The sequence below is a fragment of the Ahaetulla prasina genome, chromosome 2 (genome assembly GCF_028640845.1).
Source record: "Ahaetulla prasina isolate Xishuangbanna chromosome 2, ASM2864084v1, whole genome shotgun sequence".
Lineage (NCBI taxonomy): Eukaryota > Metazoa > Chordata > Lepidosauria > Squamata > Colubridae > Ahaetulla > Ahaetulla prasina.
In genome coordinates, this window is record NC_080540.1 from 192,175,993 (window position 1) to 192,202,696 (window position 26,704).

At 37.3% G+C, this 26,704-nt stretch overlaps 1 protein-coding gene across 1 annotated transcript in view; it reads right to left on the reverse strand.

The window, feature by feature from the left end:
* SPAG17 (sperm associated antigen 17) overlaps window positions 1–26,704 on the reverse strand; it is a 110,457-nt gene that overhangs the window by 70,859 nt on the left and 12,894 nt on the right. Inside the window, exons 5-14 of the mRNA XM_058166149.1 lie at window positions 24,392–24,608; window positions 22,559–22,753; window positions 20,617–20,792; window positions 19,451–19,591; window positions 18,189–18,270; window positions 13,585–13,676; window positions 11,592–11,729; window positions 11,385–11,495; window positions 5,594–5,744; window positions 5,106–5,336 (exon numbers count right to left, since the gene is read on the reverse strand). Of these exons, the coding sequence (XP_058022132.1) occupies window positions 5,106–5,336; window positions 5,594–5,744; window positions 11,385–11,495; window positions 11,592–11,729; window positions 13,585–13,676; window positions 18,189–18,270; window positions 19,451–19,591; window positions 20,617–20,792; window positions 22,559–22,753; window positions 24,392–24,608 (1,534 nt within the window). The remainder of the gene's footprint in view (window positions 1–5,105; window positions 5,337–5,593; window positions 5,745–11,384; window positions 11,496–11,591; window positions 11,730–13,584; window positions 13,677–18,188; window positions 18,271–19,450; window positions 19,592–20,616; window positions 20,793–22,558; window positions 22,754–24,391; window positions 24,609–26,704) is intronic.

Consider the following 26,704-nt stretch of genomic DNA (forward strand, 5'->3'; position numbering starts at 1 on the left):
TCTATAGTTCCTTTCATGAAGATATTTACTCATGAATCCATCTCCAAAAATAATTGCTACCAACTTGCCTTCCATTGAGGACCTGTATACTGCACGAATCAAGAAGAGAGCCGTGAAAATATTTGCAGATCCCTCGCATCCTGGACATAAACTGTTTCAACTCCTACCCTCAAAACGACGCTATAGAGCACTGCACACCAGAACAACTAGACACAAGAACAGTTTTTTCCCGAAGGCCATCACTCTGCTAAACAAATAATTCCCTCAACACTGTCAGACTATTTACTGAATCTGCACTACTATTAATCGTTTCATAGTTCCCATCACCAATCTCTTTCCACTTATGACTGTATGACTATAACTTGTTGCTGGCAATCCTTATGATTTATATTGATATATTGATCATCAATTGTGTTGTAAATGTTGTACCTTGATGAACGTATCTTTTCTTTTATGTACACTGAGAGCATATGCACCAAGACAAATTCCTTGTGTGTCCAATCACACTTGGCCAATAAAATTCTATTCTATTCTATTCTATTCTTTAATCTCATGCGCATTATAGAAGTTAGAATAGGGCTAGTTCAAGAATCAAATTCCATTAACCCAGCAATGCTGTTCTCCAGATCTAAATTACTGTATTTTATATACAGTAAGCATTTCTTCATCTGCTAACTGTACAGTCCAGCAGAAAGATAATGGAAAATCAGCTGATCTTAAAAAGAACTCTTAAAGCAGCATTCTTGCCAGTGCTTTGGAAAAGATAAGGCTCCTTTCATTTAATAGGACAAGAGCAATACTAATTTTAGTGGTTGTAATTTTTTAAGTAGAGAGGATGCCTAGCAGTTAATAAGAATATACAATGCTACATTAGAGAATGGGCAATATTGAAAAGGGGAAGCCAGGGAAGAGTGGCTTCAATCTGAATTACTAACTTTCCCAGACACACACTTTAGACTGTCAACAGAACTCATATTATGAACAAAAAGTAGAGCTAAAACACACCAAATTCCATCTGTTTCTATACAACCCATATCATGCCAAGCTATCCCCATATCATATGTATAATAGCATATCTATACCTACAATAGCTTTCGAGTATAGTCTCAATAGAAAAAGAATCCATAACGCATGGCAGAGATTTTATTATTTTGGTCTCAGGGCGTGTTCTAAACTCAGAAAATGGAATAGGTTAGTAACAAATGCTAGGATGCCATATGGTGTATAAACCGCCACACTTAAGAACTTTCAACAGATTGCTCATCCCTCCCAAACAAAACTCCAGCCAGCTAATCCCAGATAGATATTATGGCAGTCCCAATCAATGATGGAATGTGCTCTAAACACCTGAGTAGAGATAACCATTGTACGTCTTCTCCCCATCTCTGCAGCAAAGTCATCAATAGTGGCTGGATCATTTTGAATATTTCTTTCATAAGCAAATAATGCAGTGGTCCCAAACATTTTGGAGTTGATGAGCACATACAGAATATTAAGGACGAACTATAGGCTCTAGCACATTCACAAAGTAACTGCCATGGGAATGTAACCAGTTACAAATCACCAATTTCCAAGAATGCCACAATTATTCCTACTTAATTTTTCCTTTTCATGAGCAATTTTACAAAGAGCTGGGGTGGAGCTACTGGGAAAACTTTTTAATCTTATAGAGTCCAGAGTCATTTTTGTACATAAAGACATGGTTGGACATTTGCATTTTGTTTTGCAGGATGCTACCTTCCTGTGTTTAATTAATGTAAAAAGTCAGACAGAGTAGGAATGCTGGCATTTAATAAGACATGTGCTAATGAAGTATGCTGGCATCCCCACATTAACATGCTAGGGTCTCTCTCTCTCTCTCTCTCTCTCACACACACACACCTTCAACGCTAGGCATTCAGTGTGCAGTAAAACAGAATCTGTGGTCAGAAACTCATGCAGCAGTAAATGTCTTGAAAACAATATTCCATGAATCAACTGATACCTCTTATTAATGCTGCAGGTTTCTAATTTCCCAACATAGTGAACATGGACTCCAGAGAGAATTCCAGAGGGAAAAGGAAGAGGGAAAAGGAAAAGAAGATATTTCCAAGCAACCTATACCTGAGCTGGAAGATTTGGATTCTCTCTTGATATTTTCCTCCAGTAAAAAAGAGAAACCTTGTTGACTTTGAACTGTACTAGGCTCAGAGTCTAGCTCTATGAAAAAGAAATACAAAAAAGACAATTAGATAAATTCTAAATGCGCATTCATACAGGAGTTCCCCTGCATTCCCAATTTAGCTTTCAGCACTGAAAGTAGCAGTGCAGAAAAAGTTCTCCTTAGAAACTGGAAACAATTTTGTTTGGGAAAAGCAGAGCCTCTTTCATATGCGGGTACTGCAGAGATCAAGATAGATGACCCTTGAAAAGTATCAATATGAACATGATTTCAGACTTCATGTAAATTAACATTTATTCAATGTAAATTTTATTTAGTTTTTTGACGTACCACTTAAGAACTGCAGGCAATCCTTGACCTACAACTGTTCATTTAGTGACCGTTCAAAGTTACAATGGCACTGAAAAATGTGACTGTTTTTTGTAGTTACAACCTATGTACCATCACCATGTTCATGTGATTAAAATTCAGGTGTCTGGCAAACGGTTCATATTTATGATGGTTGAAGTGTCCCAGGGGCATGTCATCACATTTTGCAACCTTCTGACAAACCAAGTCAATGGGGAAGCGAGATTTGCTTAACAACCAGGTTATTAACCTATCAACAGCAATGATTCACTTAACAATTGTTGCAAGGAAAACCATAAATGTCTCACTTAATGACAGAAATTTTGGGCTCAATTGTGGTTGTAAGTTGAGGACTACTTGTACTATTAAGCTCAGATGTTTTATAATATGAATACATTTCTAATCTATAATATATATATTATAAAAGTCATATAAAAGTCATATAGGAGACTTATAAAACCCGAATAACCAAAGACCTACATATATATATATACATATATACATATATATATATATATATATATATATATATATATATATATATATATATATATATAAAATAAATAAAAATATGTGTCTGCTCAGAAATAATTTCTCTTTTCAGTCCCTACTGTAGCCATTTCCCAAAAAGAATCTGATAATGATAATCACAAGAACAAGAATAATAATAATAATAATAAATTTTATTTTGCATTTCATTCAAAAAGCTTAGAGAAACATACAAGGCTGTTTATCTGCTTTTACTTTCACAATTCTTATGCTGCTGGTTAATAACTACTTCAGCTTCAACCATAACAATACACGAGCAAATAATAGATACAAACTCAAGGTAAATGCTCCAAACTTGATTGCAGAAAATACGACTTCAGCAGCAGAGTGGTCAATGCCTGGAATGCACTACCTGACTCTGTCGTTTCTTCCCCAAACCCCCAAAACTTTAAGCTTAAACTGTCTACTGTTGACCTCACCCCATTCCTATGAGGTCTGTAAGGGGCGTGCATAAGTGCACCTGTGTGCCTACCATCCCTGTCCTAATATTCCTTTTTTTTTATTTATTTATTTATTTATTTATTTATTTATTTATTTATTTATTTATTTATTTATTTATTTATTTACTTACTTACTTACTTACTTACTTACTTACTCTTTTCATGTATCCAAATTATGCTTATACTTTTACCTGTTATCTTATATATGATTGACAAATAAATAAATAAATAAATATTTAAAAAAATAACATCCAATGGAGCTTCACATAGCTGAATGGATATTTCAGCCTAAGTTTCCTGAACCATCCTAGATCCTGTTAATCTATGTTGTAAAAAACAAAACACAGGAGTCTGGTAGCACCTTTTCAGGCTGACACATTTCATTTACAAGGCATAAACTCTTGTGAGATGTAGCTCACTTCATCACAATTGCAGCTCACATTTTTTTCGTGTAGCTCTTTTTTCCATGCAGTTCATGAAAGCTTTTAATGTGCTGCTTCAAAAAGAAGCCATCAGATTCCTTCTGATCTGTCTTGGTCTGACATCTTCTACAACAAGTAATTAACAAATGATTATCAAGATCATTAAATGAAACATATTCTATTTTTATTCCTACAAATAAATGTGTCTACTCATGAGTAATTTACTGTTCCAAGAGGAAGTGGAAATTCTGAGAAACTAGTTCCCTTCCCTGATTTTGTACCTTGTGTCAAGATTTCCTCAGCTTTCTGTACACTAAAGTGCAAAATATTGCTCCACTAATACTTTGTTATGCTGAATTATAATTTTAAAATTTTACTACAGGGGAGCAATTAAAATATGATCCCTCCACCTGCAAAGTAGTGTAATATGCTCCATCGTTTCTGTCTGTTTCCTGATTGTGTCAACTCAAATACAAATACTCCAAAATCTGTCCCCACCTTGCCTTACAATCCTCTTTCAGCTTAGTTTCCCAGTCCTAATACTGCCTGTTTAGCTAGGCAATTATCTTTCTGCACCATTGTCTTGCAAACTGCTTTTTTTTATCTTTAGGCTGGTTTTTCATCAGTCTCATGTTCTCTGTAGTCAATGCAGCCATCTTGAAAGCTCTCCCATTTTTTTTCACTTAGAGGAGACATGATAGTAGTGTTCCAATATTTGAGGGGCTCCTACAAAAATGAGGGGTCAAAGTCTATTAGCCAAAGCACCAAAAGGCAAGACGAGATACAATGGATGGAAACTAATTAAGGGAAGCAACCTAAAACTAGGGAGAACTTTCCTAACAATGAGAGCAATCAACCAAAGGAACAACTTGCCTTCAGACGTTGTGAGTGTTCCATCACTGGAGGCTTTCAAAGAAACTGGATAATCATTCAGTTGAAATGGTATAGGGTCTCCTGCTCAAGCAGGGGATTGGACTGGAAGACCTCCAAGGTCCATTCCAACACTGTTATTCTATGTTCTATGGTTGTGTGTGGAATTTTGGAAGCTATATCATTTGGTGAACATAATTGTTAAAATGCCAGTATGTTCTGATTTCCTTACAATATAATTTTTCAACAATAATTCAAGAAATTATAAGCATTGTGCTTTAATATATTCACAAAATACATCTAAAATTTATTTACCTGAATTATTCTGATTAAGTTCTTTAGAAACCTTTTTGCAAATTAATTCTTGTCTCAGTTGTCTAGCAAACCTAGCAGGATTGTCCCATGGGATATAAGACACCTCATCATCACCACCAAGCATCTTGCCAGAACTTTCAAGCCACCCAGAGTTATCGACTTTTGTCAGCTTCAAACTTTCAAAAGTAAACACTCGAAAAGCTCGTTCTACTTCAGCCCAATTCATATGTTCTACAAGAAAATTAAGCCACAGAAAGAAAAATGTCTGTTTAAATTGCCTGCATCCACTTTTTATTTTGTCAGAAATCTATTTAACATTCATGGCTGATTCAAATTTATTCCAACCAATGCATTCCCAGAAGCAAAAAAAAAAAAAAAGTACTAAATAAAGGAGGAAATTATTCTACTTTCCAGAGCATGTAGAAATTCAATATAACAAAGATTTGGACTACTTTGGAAACAGTAAGCCAATAAAAGAATAATATTACCATCAGTACAATAGTGCATGAGTTCATGAAGCCTGGCAAGGCGTTTGGTATTGTTTGCAGGTGATGGAAGAGGGAATTTAAGAAGTTCCATCAAAGGCAGCTTTTCCATCATTTCCTCTTCAATCTTTATTGGGTCTAAACCATCTTTTACCTTAAGTGAAGAGAAACATGAAACTTCACTGACTGTGCTATTGAAAGGAGGAATGAGCAACTTTTTATACTGGGGAACATAACAAGTGCTTTTTGCTTTTTTCTCTATCTCTTTGGGGCATTGGAATGACACTGCTGCTTCCAGGGGAGGGGATAAGGCAACACAGATGCATTATGCCTAGCAAAAGCTTCACATACTCATTTTGCTTCTTAGTTTTTTGAAAAGCAAGACCAGATTTATATTTGATGTCCTAAAGTATACAATTCTATAAACATACACTTTGGAAAATGAAAATGTAAAAACCTGATCTCTAGCTCTACATATTTTAATAACACAGGGTTAATATGTATTGCATACGCTAGTGATAGATCAATCTTGATTGATTGTGTTGGATAATATTTTGTGTTACTATAGGATTGCCTATTGATGTTTTATAAGCAAAGATTTTAGAAATAAACAAGTTGCAAGAATTTCTTGATCTCTCAGCAGCTTTTAATACCATCGACCATGGTATCCTTCAGAGATGGCTGTAGAGTAAAAACTAACACAAATTAAACTTCGAGAAAAAGAAGAGAAAAAGAATAAAAAGTGCAGGAAAAAAGATAAAATAAATATGTATATAAAGAAATTACTTCCCACCTTCATGACAAATATAATATTATTATTATTTAGATTTTAGAATATAGACAAATTTAATAACTTTTCACCTCTTATAAGGTTACTTTTCATCCCATATCCTATACCATATTGATAAGCAAATCCATAAAACATCAATATTTGAATCTTGGTGTCCATAAAGGTTGCCAGAACTTTTTAAAAAAAGTTTTATTTAAATCTTGAACAAATAAGTCAACTTTATATTCCTTCCTTGTACTTTTAACAGTTTTAATCTTTAATTCAACCAGATATTATCATAGGATTTAATTTCTCTTCAATTCTTCTATATCCCATTCCATAGATTTCTTCAAGGTTTTAACAAGCCTTTTTTGAGGATCCAATAAGAAAATATTTTCCAGGTCATTCTCTTAGCTTATCATTTGTTTTTCATATTTAATTTTTAAAATATCAGCCAGTTTCTTTTGCATATTCAATAAAGAGTTCTTTTTCAAATTATTCTCTTGACCTGTCATTTGTAGTTCCACATTTAATACTTTATCTTGTCAAATGTGTTCCACACCTGTCATTCTTTCATGCCCTTGGAATCAGACCCACGCTGCTTCAGGCACCCATTTGGTCCTCCCCAGCAATTCCTCCTGGGATCTCTCCACCCCACTAAAGTGTGCAACTTGCAATCAAGTAGCAAGATGTTGAACTGACTAAAGATTGGCAGACTTGCATACATTTAGCAGGAAGGGAATTGAATCACACAGTAAATTTTCCCTTAATAGAAGCAAATAGAAGTAAACCCACACCGCAGGGAGACGGAGCTGGATCGATGGTTCCGTCCCAGGCGCCTGATGGATCCAGAGAGGTTCCTGATGGAGCTTGGGCTGTTTTCTGAGGATCTGGCTCACGGCTCGACCGAAGATCTTGTCGCTGCCTGGGAAACGGCGGCGGCAGGGGCTTTGGATCGTGTCGTGCCTTTGCGGCCTCTGACCCGGCGCCGTTCTCGACCAGCTCCTTGGTTCTCTGAGGAGCTGAGAGAGATGAAGCGCCAGAAAAGACGCCTAGAGAGCAACTGGAGGGCCAGCTGTTCCAAATCTGACCGAACACTAGTACGGTCTTATGTTCAGGCCTACTTAGTGGTGATAGGGACGGCAAAGCGGGAATACTTTTCCGCCCTTATCGCATCGGCAGATAACCGCCCAGCTGCCTTGTTTAGGGTGACCCGCTCCCTGCTTTTCCAGGGAGCTTGGGAGGATCCCTTGCAAGGACATGCTGAGGAGTTTGGAATGTATCTGCACGATAAAATCGCTCAGATCCGGGACGGGCTGGACGCTGATTGGGTGGATTCGGGCAGGACGGCGGAGGCAGCTCTTGAGAATATTATTTGGGGGGAATTCGATTCTGTGACTCCCGAGGACATGGACAGGATACTGAGAGGGCTGAATGCTACCACATGTTTATTGGACCCGTGTCCCTCCTGGTTGGTACTGGCCACACAGGAGGTTACACAAGGCTGGCTTCAGAGAATTGTTAACGCTTCTTTGAAGGAGGGTGTCTTTCCCACAGCCTTGAAAGAGGGGGTGGTGAGACCCCTCCTCAAGAAGCCTTCCCTGGATCCAGCTATTTTATCGAACTACCGTCCGGTCTCTAACCTTCGTTTTGTGGCAAAGGTTGTTGAGAGTGTTGTGGCACATCAGCTCCCTCGGTACCTGGATGAAACTGTTTATCTAGACCCGTGCCAGTCCGGCTTCCGGCCTGGGTACAGCACGGAAACGGCTTTGGTCGCATCGGTTGATGATCTCTGGAGGGCCCGGGATAGGGGTTGTTCCTCTATCCTGGTCCTACTTGATCTGTCAGCGGCTTTTGATACCATCGACCATGGTATCTTGCTGCAGCGGTTGGGGGGCCTGGGAGTGGGGGGCACCGTTTTTCGGTGGTTCTCCTCCTATCTCTCCGACCGCTTGCAGACAGTGTTGGCCGGGGGGCAGAGATCGACCGCGAGGCACCTCACATGTGGGGTGCCACAGGGGTCGGTTCTCTCGCCCCTCCTGTTCAACATCTATATGAAGCCGTTGGGGGAGATCATCCGTGGTTTTGGGGTGAGTTGCCAGCTGTACGCTGATGACACTCAACTGTACATTTCCACCCCAGATCACCCCAACGAAGCCGTCGATGTGATGTCTCGGTGCCTTGAAGCCGTTCGGGTCTGGATGGGGACGAACAGACTTTGACTCAACCCATCCAAGACGGAGTGGCTGTGGATGCCGGCGTCCCGGTACAGTCAGCTAGTTCCGTCGCTGACTGTGGGGGGTGAGTCACTGGCCCCCAGGGAGTTGGTTCGCAGCTTAGGCATTCTCCTGGATGCATGGCTGTTGTTGGAAGAACACTTGACGGCTGTTGCCAGGGGAGCTTTTTATCAGGTTCGCCTGATCCGCCAGCTTCCTGGACTGGGATTCGTTATGCACGGTCACTCATGCCCTCATACCTCCCGCCTGGATTACTGCAATGCTCTCTACATGGGGCTCCCCTTGAAGAGCACCGGGAGACTTCAACTGGTACAGAATGCAGCTGCGCGGGGGATAGAGGGAGTGTCTCGGAGCTTCCATATAACACCTCTCCTACGCAAGCTACACTGGTTGCCGGTGGTCTTCCGCATGCAATTCAAGGTGTTGGTGATCACCTTTAAAGCGCTCCATGGCATAGGACCAGGTTACTTACGGGACTGCCTACTGCCGCCAATAGCCTCCATCAACCTGTGCGCTCCCACAGGGAGGGTCTCCTCAGGGTGCCGTCAGCTAAACAATGTCGGCTGGCGGCCCCCAGGGGAAGAGCCTTCTCTGTGGGGGCACCTACCCTATGGAACGAACTGCCTCTGGGACTACGCCTTCTTCCTGATCTCCGGGCCTTTAAGCGCAAGCTCAAGACTTTTTTGTTTCACCGAGCAGGGTTGGCCTAAGAGTAATTTTTAATTGAGTGGTTTTATTACTTGTTATTTTAATATTCGGCTTTATGGTTTCAGATTTTTAAATTTAAATTTTAATTTTTGTATATGTCTTTTTAACTTGGCTGTAAACCGCCCTGAGTCTTCGGAGAAGGGCGGTATAGAAATGTAAATAATAAATAAATAAATAAATAAATAAATGGAGCATCTGAATTCCTCCAGCTTATCTGCAAATAGTTCCTGGTTTTGTGTTTTGCCTTATTCTCTGCTATCTCCTGCAGCCTTGCTATTGAGACTTGTAGCAACAAATCCTCCAGTTAGTACTGTATTTTCCTAAGAACTGTCTGTTTCCTAAGGGGATGCTAAGAAAGTCAGGATGCAAAACATTTCTTCATTAATATCTTTTGGAAATATTCTATTCATAGAAGTAGACATCATTGCTGACATCATTGAAATTGTAATTATTAATTTCTAATGTCAGGGTTTCAAGTAATACCCCCAACCAAATAAGAATCCGAGGCAGCATTTCCTCAAAGTTCCATTTTATTAGAGATGCCATATTAGCACATTGGGGAAAACCCGTATCTGAAGTCTCCCGGGTTTTCCCCACCCAAAGGAAAGTCCAAGCCCCTTCCCCTGCACCCACATGTCCATCACATGGTCCAATCAGGTCACCATCCTAACTAGAGTAGTTTCCCAGTCACGCCTCTCTAGATGCAGGTTGAACATCCTTGACTCCCAGTGAAAGAATGTTGTTCTTATGGCTATACATCTTATCCCGTCGCCATCCAACCCTTCTCCCAGTTTCCACAGGATACCCATCTTCAAGTGTGGCAGCCCTGAAGATCCAAAGAAAAAAATGGCCTCCAGGGCTGACATCTAGCTCCATTCCTCAAAGAATCCTTTAATTTTCAAATAATATTTTGTGTCATTTTATAAGTGGCGGTATTAAACAACATTAAGAGCAGGCTTGTATTTTCCCCCTTACGTTTGAAATCTTTAGTAGCCTCTTATGATCAGTTTCTAAAATCATAAAGAGACTTATCTTTTTATGATATACAATAACCAAGGTAGCCTTAAAAATCTGTTTCCCACAAGAAACTATTTATTTCGTATAGTCCACCCCAAAATTTTATGGTAAAAATCAACATTCCAAATTTAACTGGGCCCTTAATCTGTTTCTAACTTTCTTAGGTGAAAATCTTATTTAGCTTGTTGTTTATCAAATTCTCTATGTTCTTAGGCTTACAGCTAATTTTTCTTCTGTTCAGAGTTGAAGAGTTTTATCTGTTGACTTTTCCAGCTTGTAATTCTGAAAGTCTCTCACAACATTAAGACAGGGAATTTCCAAAAGAGATTAGACAGTGATTTTGGTGAACTTTAGGTCCTTTAAAAAGCTCTGCTATGATTGCAAGCAAAATGACTAACTCCTTCATCACCTGGTGTGCAGCCTGCAGAAAACTGCTTTCATGTGGTTGGCTCATAAGAAGGAGTTGTCCAGAAAACATATGTATCATCTCCCATCCTGTCTTTGTTTACTTACTGGTCCTCAGTTTGTATCATGGTAGTAAATTCCACTTTCAGGGAGAAGTCTCCAGTCTGTCATACTTCTTCACAAAGTCCCATGCATACATTTGTTTAAACTAGGTAATCATTTACTGTTAGTATCAATTAACATTTCTGCTAAAATATTGTGTCTTGAACCTGGATCTTTAAAAAGTATAGTTAAATTTTATTCTTAAAATCAATATATATTTATACACTAAGTATCTTTTTTATTTTTTTCTTGGTTGATCTTCATGATTTTTAGCTTTTGTCTCGATTTTCAAGATAAAGTAGAAAAACAATTAAAAACTGTTCTTAAAAGCAACTTATGAGATATTTTAGTATTTTACACTGGGGAATCTAACCACATGGAATAATTTTATTATTAGATTTATATGAGCACACATTTTGTCTTTGCAGAGAACTGAAGGTACTTACAGTTTATGCATTCTTTTGGAATTTGGCGTATTTATAATAAAGTATTCTTTCTTTCATTTCTCTTTTTTTGTATTATTGAAGGGAAAAAACTGACAAATGTTATATTATACCTTTAGGCCGTGTAGCTTCCGAGACAAATTATCATGATAGTTTAATATTAGAGGCCCTCTGGGAGCCATAACTTTTTCATCATTTTCAGGATAAAAGGAATTATATAGCTCCTGTCAAAGAAAAGAAAGCTTGCATTTAAAAACTTGTTTCTAATTTTTATAGAAGTATTACATTTTCATAAAAGTATTAAATCAGACAATACAAACCATTTTTTCATTCTCAGGAAGGGCAAGTGAAGGAAGAATCGAAACAATATGACTGGCAATGGTATGATCCAATCCATCTTCACGTGGCAGTGGAATCACTAGACTTGGTGGTGTAAGATTTTCTTCTGATGCAACAACCTAGCACAAATAAATATTTTATTTCATTATTCCAATGATCTCGGATAAAAATATGTTGAAGGAGTTATTAAAAATGTTACAGTTACAGAACTTGTACCATCAATACAGGTAATCCTCAACCAAGAGGTGCTTTTTCAAGAGGCAACTGGACTTTCTGGTTTTTTCTTTGAAGACGTTTCACTTCTCATCCAAGAAGCTTCTTCAGCTCTGATTGGACGGAGGGGAATGGAAGAAGAGGTCAAAAAGTCCATCTATGTCAAAATTGAACGGCCTTCTCTTAACAGTGTGGGAGGGATACAACATCATCTATTTCTAATCTACAACACAGTCCTTTCAGCAGTTCCAAGAAGGCTCCACACCCATTTGCACCACTCAGGTGACCCTGACAACACAGATAAACCTCCAGGTGACTTTAACAACTCGCTAAAAGAATGCAAATGACCAACTGTCTGCAAGGAGTATAAATCCTTCCATTCCCCACCATCCAGTCAGAGCTGAAGAAGCTTCTTGGATGAGAAGTGAAACATCTTCAAAGAAAAAAACAGAAAGTCCAGTTGCCTCTTGAAAAAGCACCTTTGGGACAACCATGACTTGGATGACTGAGAATCTACACAGACAGGTAATCCTTGACTTACAACAGTAAAGGAGCCTGCCTATTTCGGTCGTAAGGCGGGATGATGTTAATTGAAACTTAAGTGAACGAGCCTTCATCCTAGATAACCCCAATGCATGCATTAAACGAACGCAGGGGTTATTGAATGTGCATGGGGTGCCTTAGGGATGCCTGCCTTGGGCCTCCCTCAAGATACCCCTGTACTCTGAGATACCCCTGTACTCTGCTACCTTTCCTTGGAATCCTCACAAACATCTCCAACCCTCAAAATGCCTAGCTTACATTCCAGAGTTCTGCAGAACTCAGACTGTGCCCCATTCTTCCTGGGTCACATGGAGCAGCCATTTGCAAACTGACCTTGGCAAAGCAGCATTTCCCCACCTTTTGCCTTTCTGTGAGCCACAGTTTGTGCTTTGCAGTTTCTAATTTCCTAGAAAAAAAAGTTTTAAAATGAAGGGGGAAAAGCATGAGCATTGAGATGGAGAGCAGACAACGAAGGATTAAGTGTTTAAAGGGTGATGCAGAGGAAGCTGCTTTGTCTTGTTTGAAATCTGACCTGGAAGGCAAAGCTGCTTTTCCCTGTTAACACTTAACCCTTTGTTGTTTGTTCTCCATCTCACTGCTCTTGCTTTTCCCCCTTCATTTTAAAACTTTTTTCTAGGAAATTAGAAACTGCAAAACACAAACTGTGGCTCATTATCCTGTTTTGAGTTAAAGAAGTCTTAAGCAGGTGACCTGTTCCATAATTAGACCTCATATGGCCTTCCCCACCCTAAGATACCTCATGTGCATATAACGACCTGCACATTTGATTAGCGAATGCATGGGTGATAGCAGGGAATGATCATGTTCAAGTCATTCTTATGAATCCTCAGAATAGAATAGAATAGAATAGAATAGAATAGAATAGAATAGAATAGAATAGAATAGAATAGAATAGAATAGAATTTTTTTATTGGCCAAGTGTGATGGGACACACAAGGAATTTGTCTTTGGTGCATATGCTCTCAGTGTATATAAAAGAAAAGATACCTTCATCAAGAATCATAAGATACACCACTTAATGATAGTCATAGGGTACAAATAAGCAATCAAATCATATTAGGAAACAGTCAATACAAATCATAAGGAAACAAGCAACAAAATTACAGTCATACAATCATAAATGGAAGGAGAATGTAATTGGAAGGCTCCATTAAATCCGTAACTCAAGGACTACCTGTATAGTCTATGTTTGCTTACCTGCTGCAACATGCACTCCAGTAATAAAGCAACAGAAACCACCTCATCAGGGACACAACTCAGGAGATCATTGTAGTATCTCATGTCTACATCTGTAATAATAGAACTATTTTAATAAAAATAAAATTAAAAATAACATAACATAACATAACATAACATAACATAACATAACATCAGAGTTGGAAGGGACCTTGGAGGCCTTCTAGTCCAACCCCCTGCCCAGGCAGGAAACCCTACACCATCTCAGTCAGATGGTTATCCAACATTTTCTTGAAAATTTCCAGTGTTGGAGCATTCACAACTTCTGAAGGCAAGTCGTTCCACTTATTAATTGTTCTAACTGTCAGGAAATTTCTCCTTAGTTCTAAGTTGCTTCTTTCTTTGATCAGTTTCCACCCATTGCTTCTTGTTCTACCCTCAGGTGCTTTGGTGAACAGCCCGACTCCCTCTTCTTTGTGGCAGCCCCTGAGATATTGGAACACAGCTATTATGTCTCCCCTAGTCCTTCTTTTTGTTAAACTAGACATACCCAGTTCCTGCAACCGTTCTTCATATGTTTTATCCTCCAGTCCCCTAATCATCTTTGTTGCTCTTCTCTGCACTCTTTCTAGAGTCTCAACATCTTTTTTACATCGTGTTCTGTGTTAAAACATTTAGGTATACAGAACTACCAATAAACACAATCTGAGTATATTATACAGCTGTGAATATTCCTACTTCTCAAAATAAGGAAGTGATTCCCTTTGCAATAGCCCTTTCGTTTGAGACGTTCTGTTTGAGTAACTGAAAGGTTTTTCTCTCAATCTACAGACAATAATTCTTTAAACAACTATATTAAACAACAAAAGGAAGAAAATCTTCCTGAAGGTGTGCAAGGCATCAAATCAAGACTCTGATTCACAATGGTGAGCCTTATGATGGAAAACCAGCAGTACAAACTCTTGAAAGATTATGATATGCTTAGTCTGTGATTGCCTGAAACCTCTTTGGGTACATTCTTAATTTAAACATCATCTGATTTGAGGATATTTTCAGCTGATATAACCGGTGACCCTGCTCATACTTTGCTTGATCCTTAAAATGTAAAGAGTTGGTCTACTGACTCAATTACCCTACATGAAGTCTCCTTCTTCAAGTCATACTGCCTCTTGCTTTTTCTAAGAGGATGAGAAACCAACAAGCAATACTAGCAAATATTCATGCTAATCATTGCTGCAATGAAAATTTACTTCACTGAAACCACCATATCCATGTCCTGTTATCAACGTGGTAAAAACTTGTAACAATCTGCAAAAAGCATAGGGAATAGCATTGAAGGAAAGGAAAAAGAACTGCTATCATAGCAATGGCCATGATTTGAGCAGTTCCAAGGAACTATAGAAAATACCTCAGACACGCCTCTCCCTAAGTCATACAAAAATAAAGTGAGGGAGGAGAGGCGTGGCCAGCGTCACGACAGACTGGACGCGAACCCCAAGAGCTCTGGGGTGAGCACCGAAAATCCCCTCGATATGGGGGTCAGGTCCGGACCATAGCTACCCTGCAGGGGCAGTGAAGAATGAGGGAGCTGCTGGAGTGAACAGGGAAGCTGCAAATTCCCTGTAGCTCCGGCTTTTTTCCCTCAACCCAGCGAGGTGGACCGCAGCTATCACCAGCTGCCTGAAGTCAGGAAGGCCACAAGAACGGGCAGGAGGATAAAGCATAAGTACTGAACAAGATATTGAAGCTGGGTGAGTTAAAACCAGCTCACGAAGAGGCACTTGGAGTAATTTTGCCAACAAGTTTTTAAAGAAAAACTGAGAAATAGCGGCTAATAGCAGCAACAGGAAATGAAAACAGAAGGAAATAATTAATGATACCTAAAACCTGATGAAAGTTGGCTTGGAAACTAAGTCTAGAGCCCTGGTGAATAGAGAAAATAGAGAAAAATAAGACTTTTAATTAAAATTGACTTTGGAGAATTTTGGGAGCTTTTATTGATTATTTAAAGATTATAAGCAAGAAGAAAAAAGAGAGGACTTAATTAAGACTTTAAAAATGGATTTTAATTACATTTCCCAGTTCCTCTATACTTTATAAATTTGGATTTAAAGGATTACTATGAAACTATTTAAACAGGATTGAAAAAAGGCAACAAATTGAAACAAAGAGAAAAAAAGGTGCAGCTCTAAAATGGACACTTTGTTAATTGTGGATTGCAACTGTAGACTAAAGACTGACACCTAAAGGCAGAAGAAGAAATACAGGAGGGAAATGTCTGTGATTTCAGAACAATTTCAGAGGAGGATTTCTGCAACCAGATGGCTGACCTTTAAGACTTATAACATCAAAGAATAAAGTAGAAAACAATGGACAACAAGAGAAGTATATAAATGTCGTTTAAGCAAGAAATACAAGAAATGATTACAGAACTGGAATATTAATAATATTTTAGGAAAGATAAGAGCTGCTTACAGTAATGATAGGGAAGAATATAAAAAGCATGATATAATGATGTAAAATTAAAATGTGTATTAAAGATTATTAGAAGATTATAAAAATGTTGAGAAAAGGAGGAAGGGGGCAACAAGAAATTTAATAAGTCAAAAAGAAATATGACGTTTCTAAGCATATGTAATGAAATTGAAATAATTTGAGATAACTTCCAATAAAATATCTGAATATAAGTATGAAATTATGTGAGAAATAAGATATGTTCACTCCTTTTCATCTTGTTCTTTTTATTTTGTTCATTATTTTTATTTATTTATTTATTTGGAATGGGATTATGAAATAATAAGTGATGGGAGACCTTTTTGAAATTAAGGTGAGATTTAATGTAGGAGGGATTTTTATAGATATTACCTTGCTCTCATTTTATTTTTGTTTTGTTTTGTTACTGGTCTGTCTTTGATAAATTAGGGATAAGTATTGTTGTATTTTGTTTAATGAAAAAGGGAGGGGCAAGAAAGGGGACAAAAATGCAGGAACTAGACCTGATTTAACAGTATTCAGGATAAAGTGGTGGAACAGATGTTTTGATAGAAATGTGCAAATAATAAAATTTTAAAATGGGAAGGGAAAATATTGGATAAACAATACAATGAGGGAGTGAAATTTGAAATGTGTTTAATTATGTACCTGACTGATATCTTGTTCAAAAAGATTTGTATATGGGGTTTTTTTTGATTAAAAAATAAATTAAAAATAAATAAATAAACGGAGGGAGGCAGAAAGCACATTCAAACTTGCAAGATTCTGTTAGAATAAAAGCAGTATTGACCTATGTTGCACTGGTTTCTTTATTTCATAGGGCTGACACTATATAACTAATATAATTGTTATCCAGAATCACTTCCCTTGAGATAGACAGCTATATAAATTTGATTAATAAACAAATAAATAAATAGGACAGAAATCATGGATGTCAGTTGTGATTAATTTGCAGGAAATCTTGTGAACAAAATAATTCACATTTATTCCAGTTTAAATGCCATAATTTATCAAAATCAGTGCCTCTATCTTCAACTTTTTGAAGATCTATAAGGTTCTTGAAGAGCTGAGACACACCATGTCTACTTGATCCTTTCCTATCCAATTGGGTGATTGGAATGATTAAGTTTCAGAAACTTTATAAAAGATCCTGCTTTTTCCAAAAGTACATATGAATTTTATTCTAAATAATTATATATACTACTACTTTTCAAAATTTTAGGGCTGTTCATAATCAAACAATGAGAAAACAATCCCTGGTATGGCACTTCAGGGTTGTTTTTTTCGTACAGATACTTCTATAGTGCCAAACTCATTATGAGAATTATTCAGCTCAACTGGGCATTTTAAATGTAATCATTTCATCTTAAATTCAATGAGTGTCACAGTTGCTGTTTATCTGCCAATGTTTATCTTGTTATTAGGGATTGTTTTTTCATTGTTTGATTATGAACAGCCCTCAATTTTTTTAAAAAAAAATTAACTTTCACTTCCTAACTGCAGGGTCAATTTGGTGCAATGGTGTATAGTTAAAAGCCAACAGTTACCTTCTCTCAGAGCTAGATTAGGAAATTATTATTATAATGGGTACTCACTCTGGCTTGGAATAGCCTGGAAATACCGTATACAGTACCCGACAACACACATAAGCATGTTGGTTATTTAATATGCAAGCTGTATGTTCTAGTCATCCATAGAAGGATTTGGTAGTACCTCACAGAGCTCTAGGAGTATGGGTTTACTTCTTAACCATTTTGCGGTTAAGTAGGAAATATAAGTAGTCAGTACCTATTGAAGAACAGGGATTACATTCGTCAAGGGACTCAGATTTATCATCTACCTTCTGGAGTATGTCAGTAATCTTCATAAAGCTTTATACTTATAAAGCTAGAGAAAATACTTTCAGCAGTTAATGATCAATGGCAACAGGGACAGAAAATGCTGAGAATATCTGTCATGTTAATACATATATACAACTATATAGAGAACCCAGGAATGAAAAGACAATCAGAAATATTCCCATGGCTATCACCAAAGATTTGCACAATGTTACATTATATACTTTCCTAGATCAATGAAAAAGAATCGTTCTGATAATTTTTGCACAATATCTCAAGTTTCTTTACATGTACCTGCAGTTAAAACTGGGAGTGCCACAGGCTCATCTACAGCCAGTTTTTTTTTTGTAGGAGTAACTGGAACAGTCATATGTACCTAGTGAAATAAAACAAATTAGAATAAAATAACCCATGTTTATGCTTTAACCTTGTTACAGCTGAAATAAAAGAATAAAATTATGTGGGCAAGACCCCAAGTACCGCTCTGGGCACACTGAGGGATGTAAGTGGATTTAAGATCTTTCTTTGAAAGAATGCATGGTATTGGCTTCCTTCAAAGAAGCAACAGAGCATCTGCTCTTGAAGAGGCCATATCTTGATTCAACTATAATTAACACTTGTCAGGGTTCAAAACTGGGCAAAGTTAGCTCTAGCAAATGACTTTTACCTGGACTAAAAGGGAAGAAATATGCTCACTCTAATCTGATTAGACCTCTTAACATTATATGACTGCATTGACTATGGTTTCCTCCTGGAACACCTGGAAGTGGGATTCAACTTCCTCATAACACAGCAGTGATTCAACTTCTTCATAACACAGCAGCTCTAGTCAATAGTTATTGGCTGGGGAAGTGATCCTGCCAATGGCCATACTATAGCTACTGCTATGGCTCACTTTTCTCCCTCCTGCTATTTGACATCTAGGTAAAACTGCTGGGAGAAGCAATCAGTCAGTTTAGGATAATGTATCATCAATATACTTGTGATTCATTGCTCAGTGTCCCAGCCTGAGAAATGAGAAAGGCAGAAACCCAAAGCAGACCTTGGTGGTGGCTGTTTGACAGTGGAAAAGCTTACTCCCAATGCAGATTCCCTTCATACTGCTGAGCTTCAGAAAAGGTATTAAAATCCCTTTTTTCCCAGATATTTGAACTTGGGCTAACTTTTTTTATTGGTTTTAATAGCCTATCCAATTCCTTTATTTAATATAAATTATTTTTTAAAGTATTTTTTAGTTGAATGTTTCTCATGGGGATTGATGGCATTGTTTTTATTTCTTTATCTGTTGTCTGTACACTACCTATCATTGTGGCATATGCTGCTATATTAATTTTGTAATAATAAGATAGATAAATATCTTGGCAGTCTAGCAGGTTATTAGTAATATCCAGTAAATTGAAGGAGCAATTCAACAGTAATTACTCCATCACTAGATTTAGCTCTGAACTATGATATAGGTCTTAACAATATCCAAATGGTGGGATTTTAAGCAAAATGTATTTCCATACCAGATTTTACATAGAATATTACAATATGTTTGGCTATTTACCACAAACCTCTAATTTACTCTTCTTTTCTACCACAGGTACATTAATAAATCTAGTCGATTTCAAGTAGTTCTGGTATTGTCTTTTCCAATCCAGGCAATCATACATTAAACATGCAACATTTTCAAAGATGTCTGTTCCAGTTTCAAGCTATGTAATAGAAGACAAAGAAATATAAAGACTGAATTTACATCCCAGTTTTCTATTGTTCTACTCAAATGAATACTTAAGTAAAAGTAACAGGCAAATGGAGTAAAAATTTTAGCAACAATATGCATCCAATTGAACAATATAATGAAATATGATTTTTGTGCTTTCAGACTGAATGGTTTAAATTATTAATATTCCTTTTTTATTTTGGAAGAATTACAATAAAAAGTTATTCCATCCATTAGTGTTGTACACAGCTGTCTCTTTAATCTATTATAATTCAAGAATCCAATCTTCTCAGATCATTGCTAAAAATTATTTCCCCCCCAACATCCATTGTAGAGAATTTTCTCATGGGGAATTATTTTGATTTGTAAAGGAAATATGCACATGGTCTTACAGGAGAACAAACAGGATCACAAATATTCTTAGGCAATTAGTTCCTTCCTTCTGGATTGCCCATCTGTACCATTTACATTTCTAAATCTGGTTATACATGCTTATTCCAGCTGTGTCCAGACAAACTTTGGAACATTTTCAAACATTTTATTTCACTTTGATGGATTAAATACTGTAATCCATCTTTATCATTATTTTCTCCTATTATGTCAAGCAATTTTTTGACAATAAACTTTATCAAGAGGTATATGAGAACACAGGAAAAACACAGGAAAAAATAAGGTCAATAATCATGGCCAAAAATTATTCAATGGTATGAACATCAGTGGAGTGTGCAAAGTTTGAGAAATTAAACTTAACCTCTTCCATATAGTTTGGTCCATTAGAGAAAACAAATCAGAAGCAGCAAAATTCCAGAACTCTATTTCCGCTAACCCATTATCTGCCACAATGACAGGCACATTTCCCCTTAAAATGCTTACTCCCCAGGAAATATGGCCATTGCCAGTAAGCAAAGAAAGTTTAAGTTGCTAGAATGATGGACCTGAATTTGAGACAAATGTTGAAACATTTTATGTCCTTAAACCCAACAAGGATTCTCTTTTGTATAAGAACAGGTTACTAACCATCAAGTCATTGTTGCTCCAGTCCACAGGAAAGGAAGATTCCTGGACTTTGTGATACAGTCTAGCTATCTGAAAAATATTTGATCCTGGTTTTCCATTGTTCAGGATTGGCTCCAAATATTTCCAGAATGTTTCCAGGTCTTTATCTGCTTTTTGCTTCTTTTTATTTTCAGATTCTACAATTTGAATTGCATCAGAAACAGATTAATGTGCTATATTTGTATGACCATGGCTAAAATGAAATATACTTTGGTGAAAAAGAAAACTAAGATTTATTCACTCCTGCTACTAATTTAAGATTCCTCTCCTATTAACATTAAACTCACTTTTAAAAAAATTGTCTTAAACCCATTTAATTATAAAAGAAAGATGATATAAAGAAAGATGAAGCACTGGAATGCACTCACCTGTAGTACTGCAGTACTTTTTTTTAAAATGGCACATAAACTTTCAAAATTTATGCATGGAAACCCAGCTTTATTCCCTCCAATGAAATAATAGAACATCAGTGTCATCCTGTATTTTACTTCACTACTGGCGCTACTGACTACAATGCATACTGTGAAAATTATTTTAAGAAGAGAAAGAAAAATGTAACTGAGATGCTGGCGAAAGGAAGAAAAAGCAACGAAGTTTTGGGGGGTACACCCAATGTCTTGAGATGCCAGGGATTACCTAGTGTCCCTAAAGAATTTTCATATGTATTAAGAACATCTTGATATCTTATGTACTGTGTGCCAGACTTTCTGGGTGATTTCTATATCTCTTATATGCCAGCCTGGCTGGGTGGAATGTAAGAAAAGGTATAAATATAAGAATCTCTGTGTGTTCGGGACTTCCTCTCTGTTAGAGGGGCCTGTTCTGTCCCTCCTCGCCTCCGTCCGAGCAATGGCTTAATTAGCCGGCACTATCAACTCTGGCAGCAAACTAGCGAGCATCTGCCAAGTGACTCTGTTATCTCCCTTGATGCCGATGAGTCACCCAGAAACAAACAGTACTTCAGCTCTAGTTAAGCAGTTGATTTACCTGCTACGAAGAGGCATAGCAGCCCTTGCTGGTTTTATATCCTGTGGGGTGTAGCTCCATGACTCAGCACTTCCTAGGCCTGCCCCACCCCTGCTTCTGTTGTTCCTGCCTCTCCTGCCTATGAAACCTAGGGTCCAGCCAGGCCTGATTGCCATCAGCTGGGTCTGGAGGCATGGCCTGGGGGGGGGTAGAGTCAGGGGACGGAGACCTCATTATCTCCTCCACCTGGCCTGCCTCTGGCTCCTGGAGCTGAGCCAGGGAAGCCGGTGCTCCCGAGGTAAGTCCTGATGGCCCTTCCCCCTCACTTTCTGGCAGGGGGCTTGGTTCGGGGGGCGCAGACACAACAGGGCCCATCTTTGTTCAGCTAAATAAACGGTAATCTAAAAGGCAATCTCTGGTTCTTTTGTATATTTTTACCAAGCCATACCTTGAATCCAGACAACAGTATCTTATGATTATGGTCTATGACTTATCACTTTGATGTTTGTATGTACACTGGGAGCTTAGGCACCAGAGACAATTCCTTGTGTGTCCAATCACACTTGGCCAATAAAGAATATTCCAATTAAAGAATGTCACCAACACTTTGAATTGAACCTGGAAAAAAAAACTGGTAAAAAGTGTAGATCTTGCAGGAGACCTTACTTGTATCACTTGACTATATTTCTGTTATTTTATCAATGGATGAGGAGTTAGTATGATCCCTCACTATCTTTTAAGACATGACTTTATCTCTCACTAATGCCTATTCTTTGCTCTCTTTAGGACATACCTCTATCACTAAATTCTATTATTTGTCATTCCCAAGGAAACAGACCCCAAATCTGTAGAAAGATCAATAATAAGTACATATCTTTTAAAAATTATAAATACTTTACTTCAAAAATATAAATGCTTGTAATAATTAATAGCCTACCTTCTGATGAAAGAGATGGTTCTTCCTGCAAAGTAGTTGTTTCTAAATAGGTCTGGAGCGGCTCATAATTGTCAGAAGAAATCTGAATGATGCTTCCAATATTGATGCCCAGATCAGACAGTATAGGTAAAAGTTGAGGATTGTAAAAACCAGTAATTATAAAATAATACTGAGCGCCATCATCTGGTTCATCATCTGTTTGAAACATCACATAGAACCCTATGCTTTAATTAAGATATATGGTTGGGATATCTGAATTGGCATCTTCAGTTGATGGTCAGGTACATGTATGTACATGTATACGTATACACATACATGTACATATACATACAGTATATATTCATGTGTTGCATACATTTATTTTTTTATATGATCATCTATATGTACAGTACATGACTTGGGGCAGCTACCAATTAAAACAGATAAAATCCAAATAAAAAAAAATAATCAAAATTGTAAATAACATATATAGCATAAAATAGCAACTCACAACATCCTCCACTCAATACAACTAGGAAACGGGCTCATCATACTATCAGGTCCCAGGATTGATGGTAAAACCAGGTTTTTAATGCCATGCAAAAGGTCAGCAAGCAGGGGCAAATCTGAACTCTGAGAAGAGGACATTCAAGAGGCTTGCTGCCACAAATTGTATATCACAAAAGAATGGCTAGATTTTTATTACAAGTCATAGGAAGGTTATAAGGTAGCATTTCATACCTGTACTATTGTTTCATTTACACTCGTTCACATTTTTCTTTCATTTATAATAAATACCAGATATTACCTGGTAACATATTCCACTGAAATGATTGATATTATTGTTCAATAATCATATAGAAAATTTTATCACTCTAGTTGCTATATGGTTAGGGCACGTCTCACTAACTCTCAAAAATAGAAACAGCCATGGTTAAAAATTGAAAAGAAAGTAGATGGGCTAGAATAGAAAATTAAATTTAATAAACTAATTTAAGAATTCATAACTCAAATTACTGAGACAGTAGAACAGCTTGATGGGAATTTTTATTACAATGCAATGCTTGGTGTCCCCCAAAACACAGAACAAAAAGCTATGATTATGTCTTTGTTGGCTTGTAAAACATTATACCCAATGGAAGATAATATAAAGAAGTTTTGTTTGTATAGGGATGTAAAGCTCAGTAAAGACATGAAATCATTTTTGGTTTACACACGTTACTCAAAACCAAATCACACTGACTTCAGTGGGGCTAACTCCAAATTAAGGACTGAATAAAATTGCAAGCTTAGGATATTTTTCAATTCACTGAATATCTTTCTGGTTCACGTATTCAGAAATTTTATGATTGAGAACTGTATCTACTATGAACATACTTCTTGGACTTTATGAAATAATCCTAAAATGTCACCTTTGAGCATATGCTGTCATTTATTGATTTAGCTGAAATATCAACAGCACATTAGCTATTCATGAGAGAAAAAGTTATATAATATTTGCAAGCTTTGCTGGGATCTCTGTATCTTAGATAAGATAGAAAAGATTTTACCAAGTGGAACTCAGTTGTTCTACCTGATAATGCCCAATTTGCACATTTGGAGATTTTTTCACTCCGTGTAAAAATGCAAATGAGTATAAACATGGTTATTTACTAATCACCTTTCCTTCCATACACAAAGACCTTTTTTCTCTCAACTTTAAACATCTTGCCTAATGGACATTCAAAGTAACTTAAACACTTGCAACTATTTTAAGACTTGTGAATCTTGTATAATGTATGAAACAATCTGAAAGAAGCCTGGAATGGAAAGATTTACTTTAGGAGGGGATACAATAATGCACTTTTTACCTACCAATGAATTTGTCAAGTTCGTCTTCTTCCCCACGTCTTTTAAGTTTGGTATCCTTTTTAACAATTGTTGCTGATATATTTGGTGAATCAGTAGACCGCTTTCCTTTGCCTCCTTTTCCAGCCTTGGCACTGGCAGGCTTCTCTTTTTCCTTTTCCTTCTTAGCTTTTCCTTTTCCTTTCCCCTTCTCTTCTTTCTCCTTGTCTCGCTCCTCTAGTGCCTGTTAAATTAGAGAAATTGCATCACTATGCTCTTGTAAATGTTAATAAGTTGTTATAAGTTGTTATAAGTTGTTATAAAAGTTGTTATAAGTTGTTATAAAAATCTAATCCATGTTTTTAAAAAAAAAAAACCAAAGCCATATTTCAATTACAGCCCTTTTTTATAGTCACAGAGAGACAAATTACTATATGGAATCATAGAGGATGCTTATATGGAAAAAGTAATTTTACCATCGGTATCTCGAAAGAAAGGAAAAATTAAAACAAATATGAAGCAAATGAGTAATGTTTGAGATCTTGCTCACTGTCACTGAGAATATTCTTCCTACAGAATACTGAAATATACTTTCCTTGGCAGTTGACTCATTTGTTGGAATGCTATGGAAAATGTGGAAAATGGAGCATAACTCCAGCTAGTATATAATACCAATTTTATTATTAAGATGTCTATGTAGCTTTATTTCTAAAAAAAATTATTGCAAAATTGAATAAAGGAACGATTGTTGCAGAAAAAAAACCAAAGATATCTTTAAAAATATACTTTAAATGCACACATACACTAAAAAGAATTTCCAGTTCTCTATTAGTTCAGATGAGAAGATACCATGGCACTGGAAGGAAGTCACAGGTTCATTTAGTTCAGTATTTCATGACCTGATATATTCAGATATGTTGGTGGTAGTTTGTTCTCTGAGCTTGGTATTTAGCTTCCGATCATTTTGTATCAAGCTAGATGACATCCTCAGCGGGATTTCAGTTGAAATGTCTTGTTTCAGTTCTTCACTGCTTTTATTGATCTTATGTGCTCATGTGGTTGGTGAGTCGTGTGACTGGCTGATTATGTAATATGACCTGTCATGTGACCAGCTGATCATTATGTGTGAAGGCCAACAAGTGAAGAGGTGGTTGGTGCCTTCGTTGGTTGGCTGCTTGATTAATATGGCTGTTTATGGGTTCGTAGCCTCCTCCAAATCGACATGTTTGTCGATAGATCCGTTGGTTGAATACTAGGCTTCAATGAATTCACATGCATGGCATGTGGTGGAATGGCCAATGATTTTTGTTCCATCCCAGTCAAGCTAGTGTTGCCTGATGTCAATATGGGTCAAGATCAAGGATTTGTGGTCATGTCAGTTGACAGCTAGCTGGTGTTCATGGATTCTTATTTTCAGTTGTCATCCTTTCTGTCCAACATAGAATTGGATACAGTTGTTGCACTGATCGTGTAGGTTACGTTGCTGTTCTTCTCCTGTATTTTGTCCTTAGTTTTAGACAGTTCTTGTGAGTGTGTTGATGTAGGTCTATGAGCCACCATTTCCACTTTTGCCATCATTGAATGCTCCAAGCTGGAAGAAGCACACCACCTACTCAGTAACATATTCACAGGCATCAAAGCCACACAGAAACAAGAAAAGGATCAGCAACTTTCATTCCTTCATGCTGACATAAGAAGACTGGATAGTGGTGAACTAGTAACCTGCATTTACTGAAAATCAACTCACACAGATCAAATTCTCAACTTTGCCAGCAACCACCCCCGCACTGCACAAAAGAAGAGCTGCATTCATAATCTCTTCAAAAGAGCCAGGACACACTACTGCACCGAGACACTAAGAAAAGCGGAAGAAAAACACTTTTTTGATGTCTTTCTCCGCAACGACTACCCAAGAAACTTCATACTCCAATGCAATCACCCAAACCCCACCACACCGCAAAGCCAACCCCAACACAGAAATAAACTTTACCAAATGTCAGAGGAGCATCAGAAATTATGGCCAGAATTCTACAACCACTGGGAATAATGGTGGCTCACAAACCTATATCAATGCTCTAATTGATACAAGGAGCCATATCAATCCACAACCAACCAACGATGGTACTGACCATCTCTTCACTTGGTGACCTTCACACATAATGACCAGCTAGTCACAAAACAGATCATACGGCATGACCACATGAGATCAATAAAAGTGGTGAAGAACTGAAACAAGATACTTCAAGTGAAATCCCATTGAGGAAGTTACCTAGCCTGGTGCCGGAACATTGGAAGCTAAACAGCAAGCTCAGAAAACAAACCAGCCAACAATAACTACCA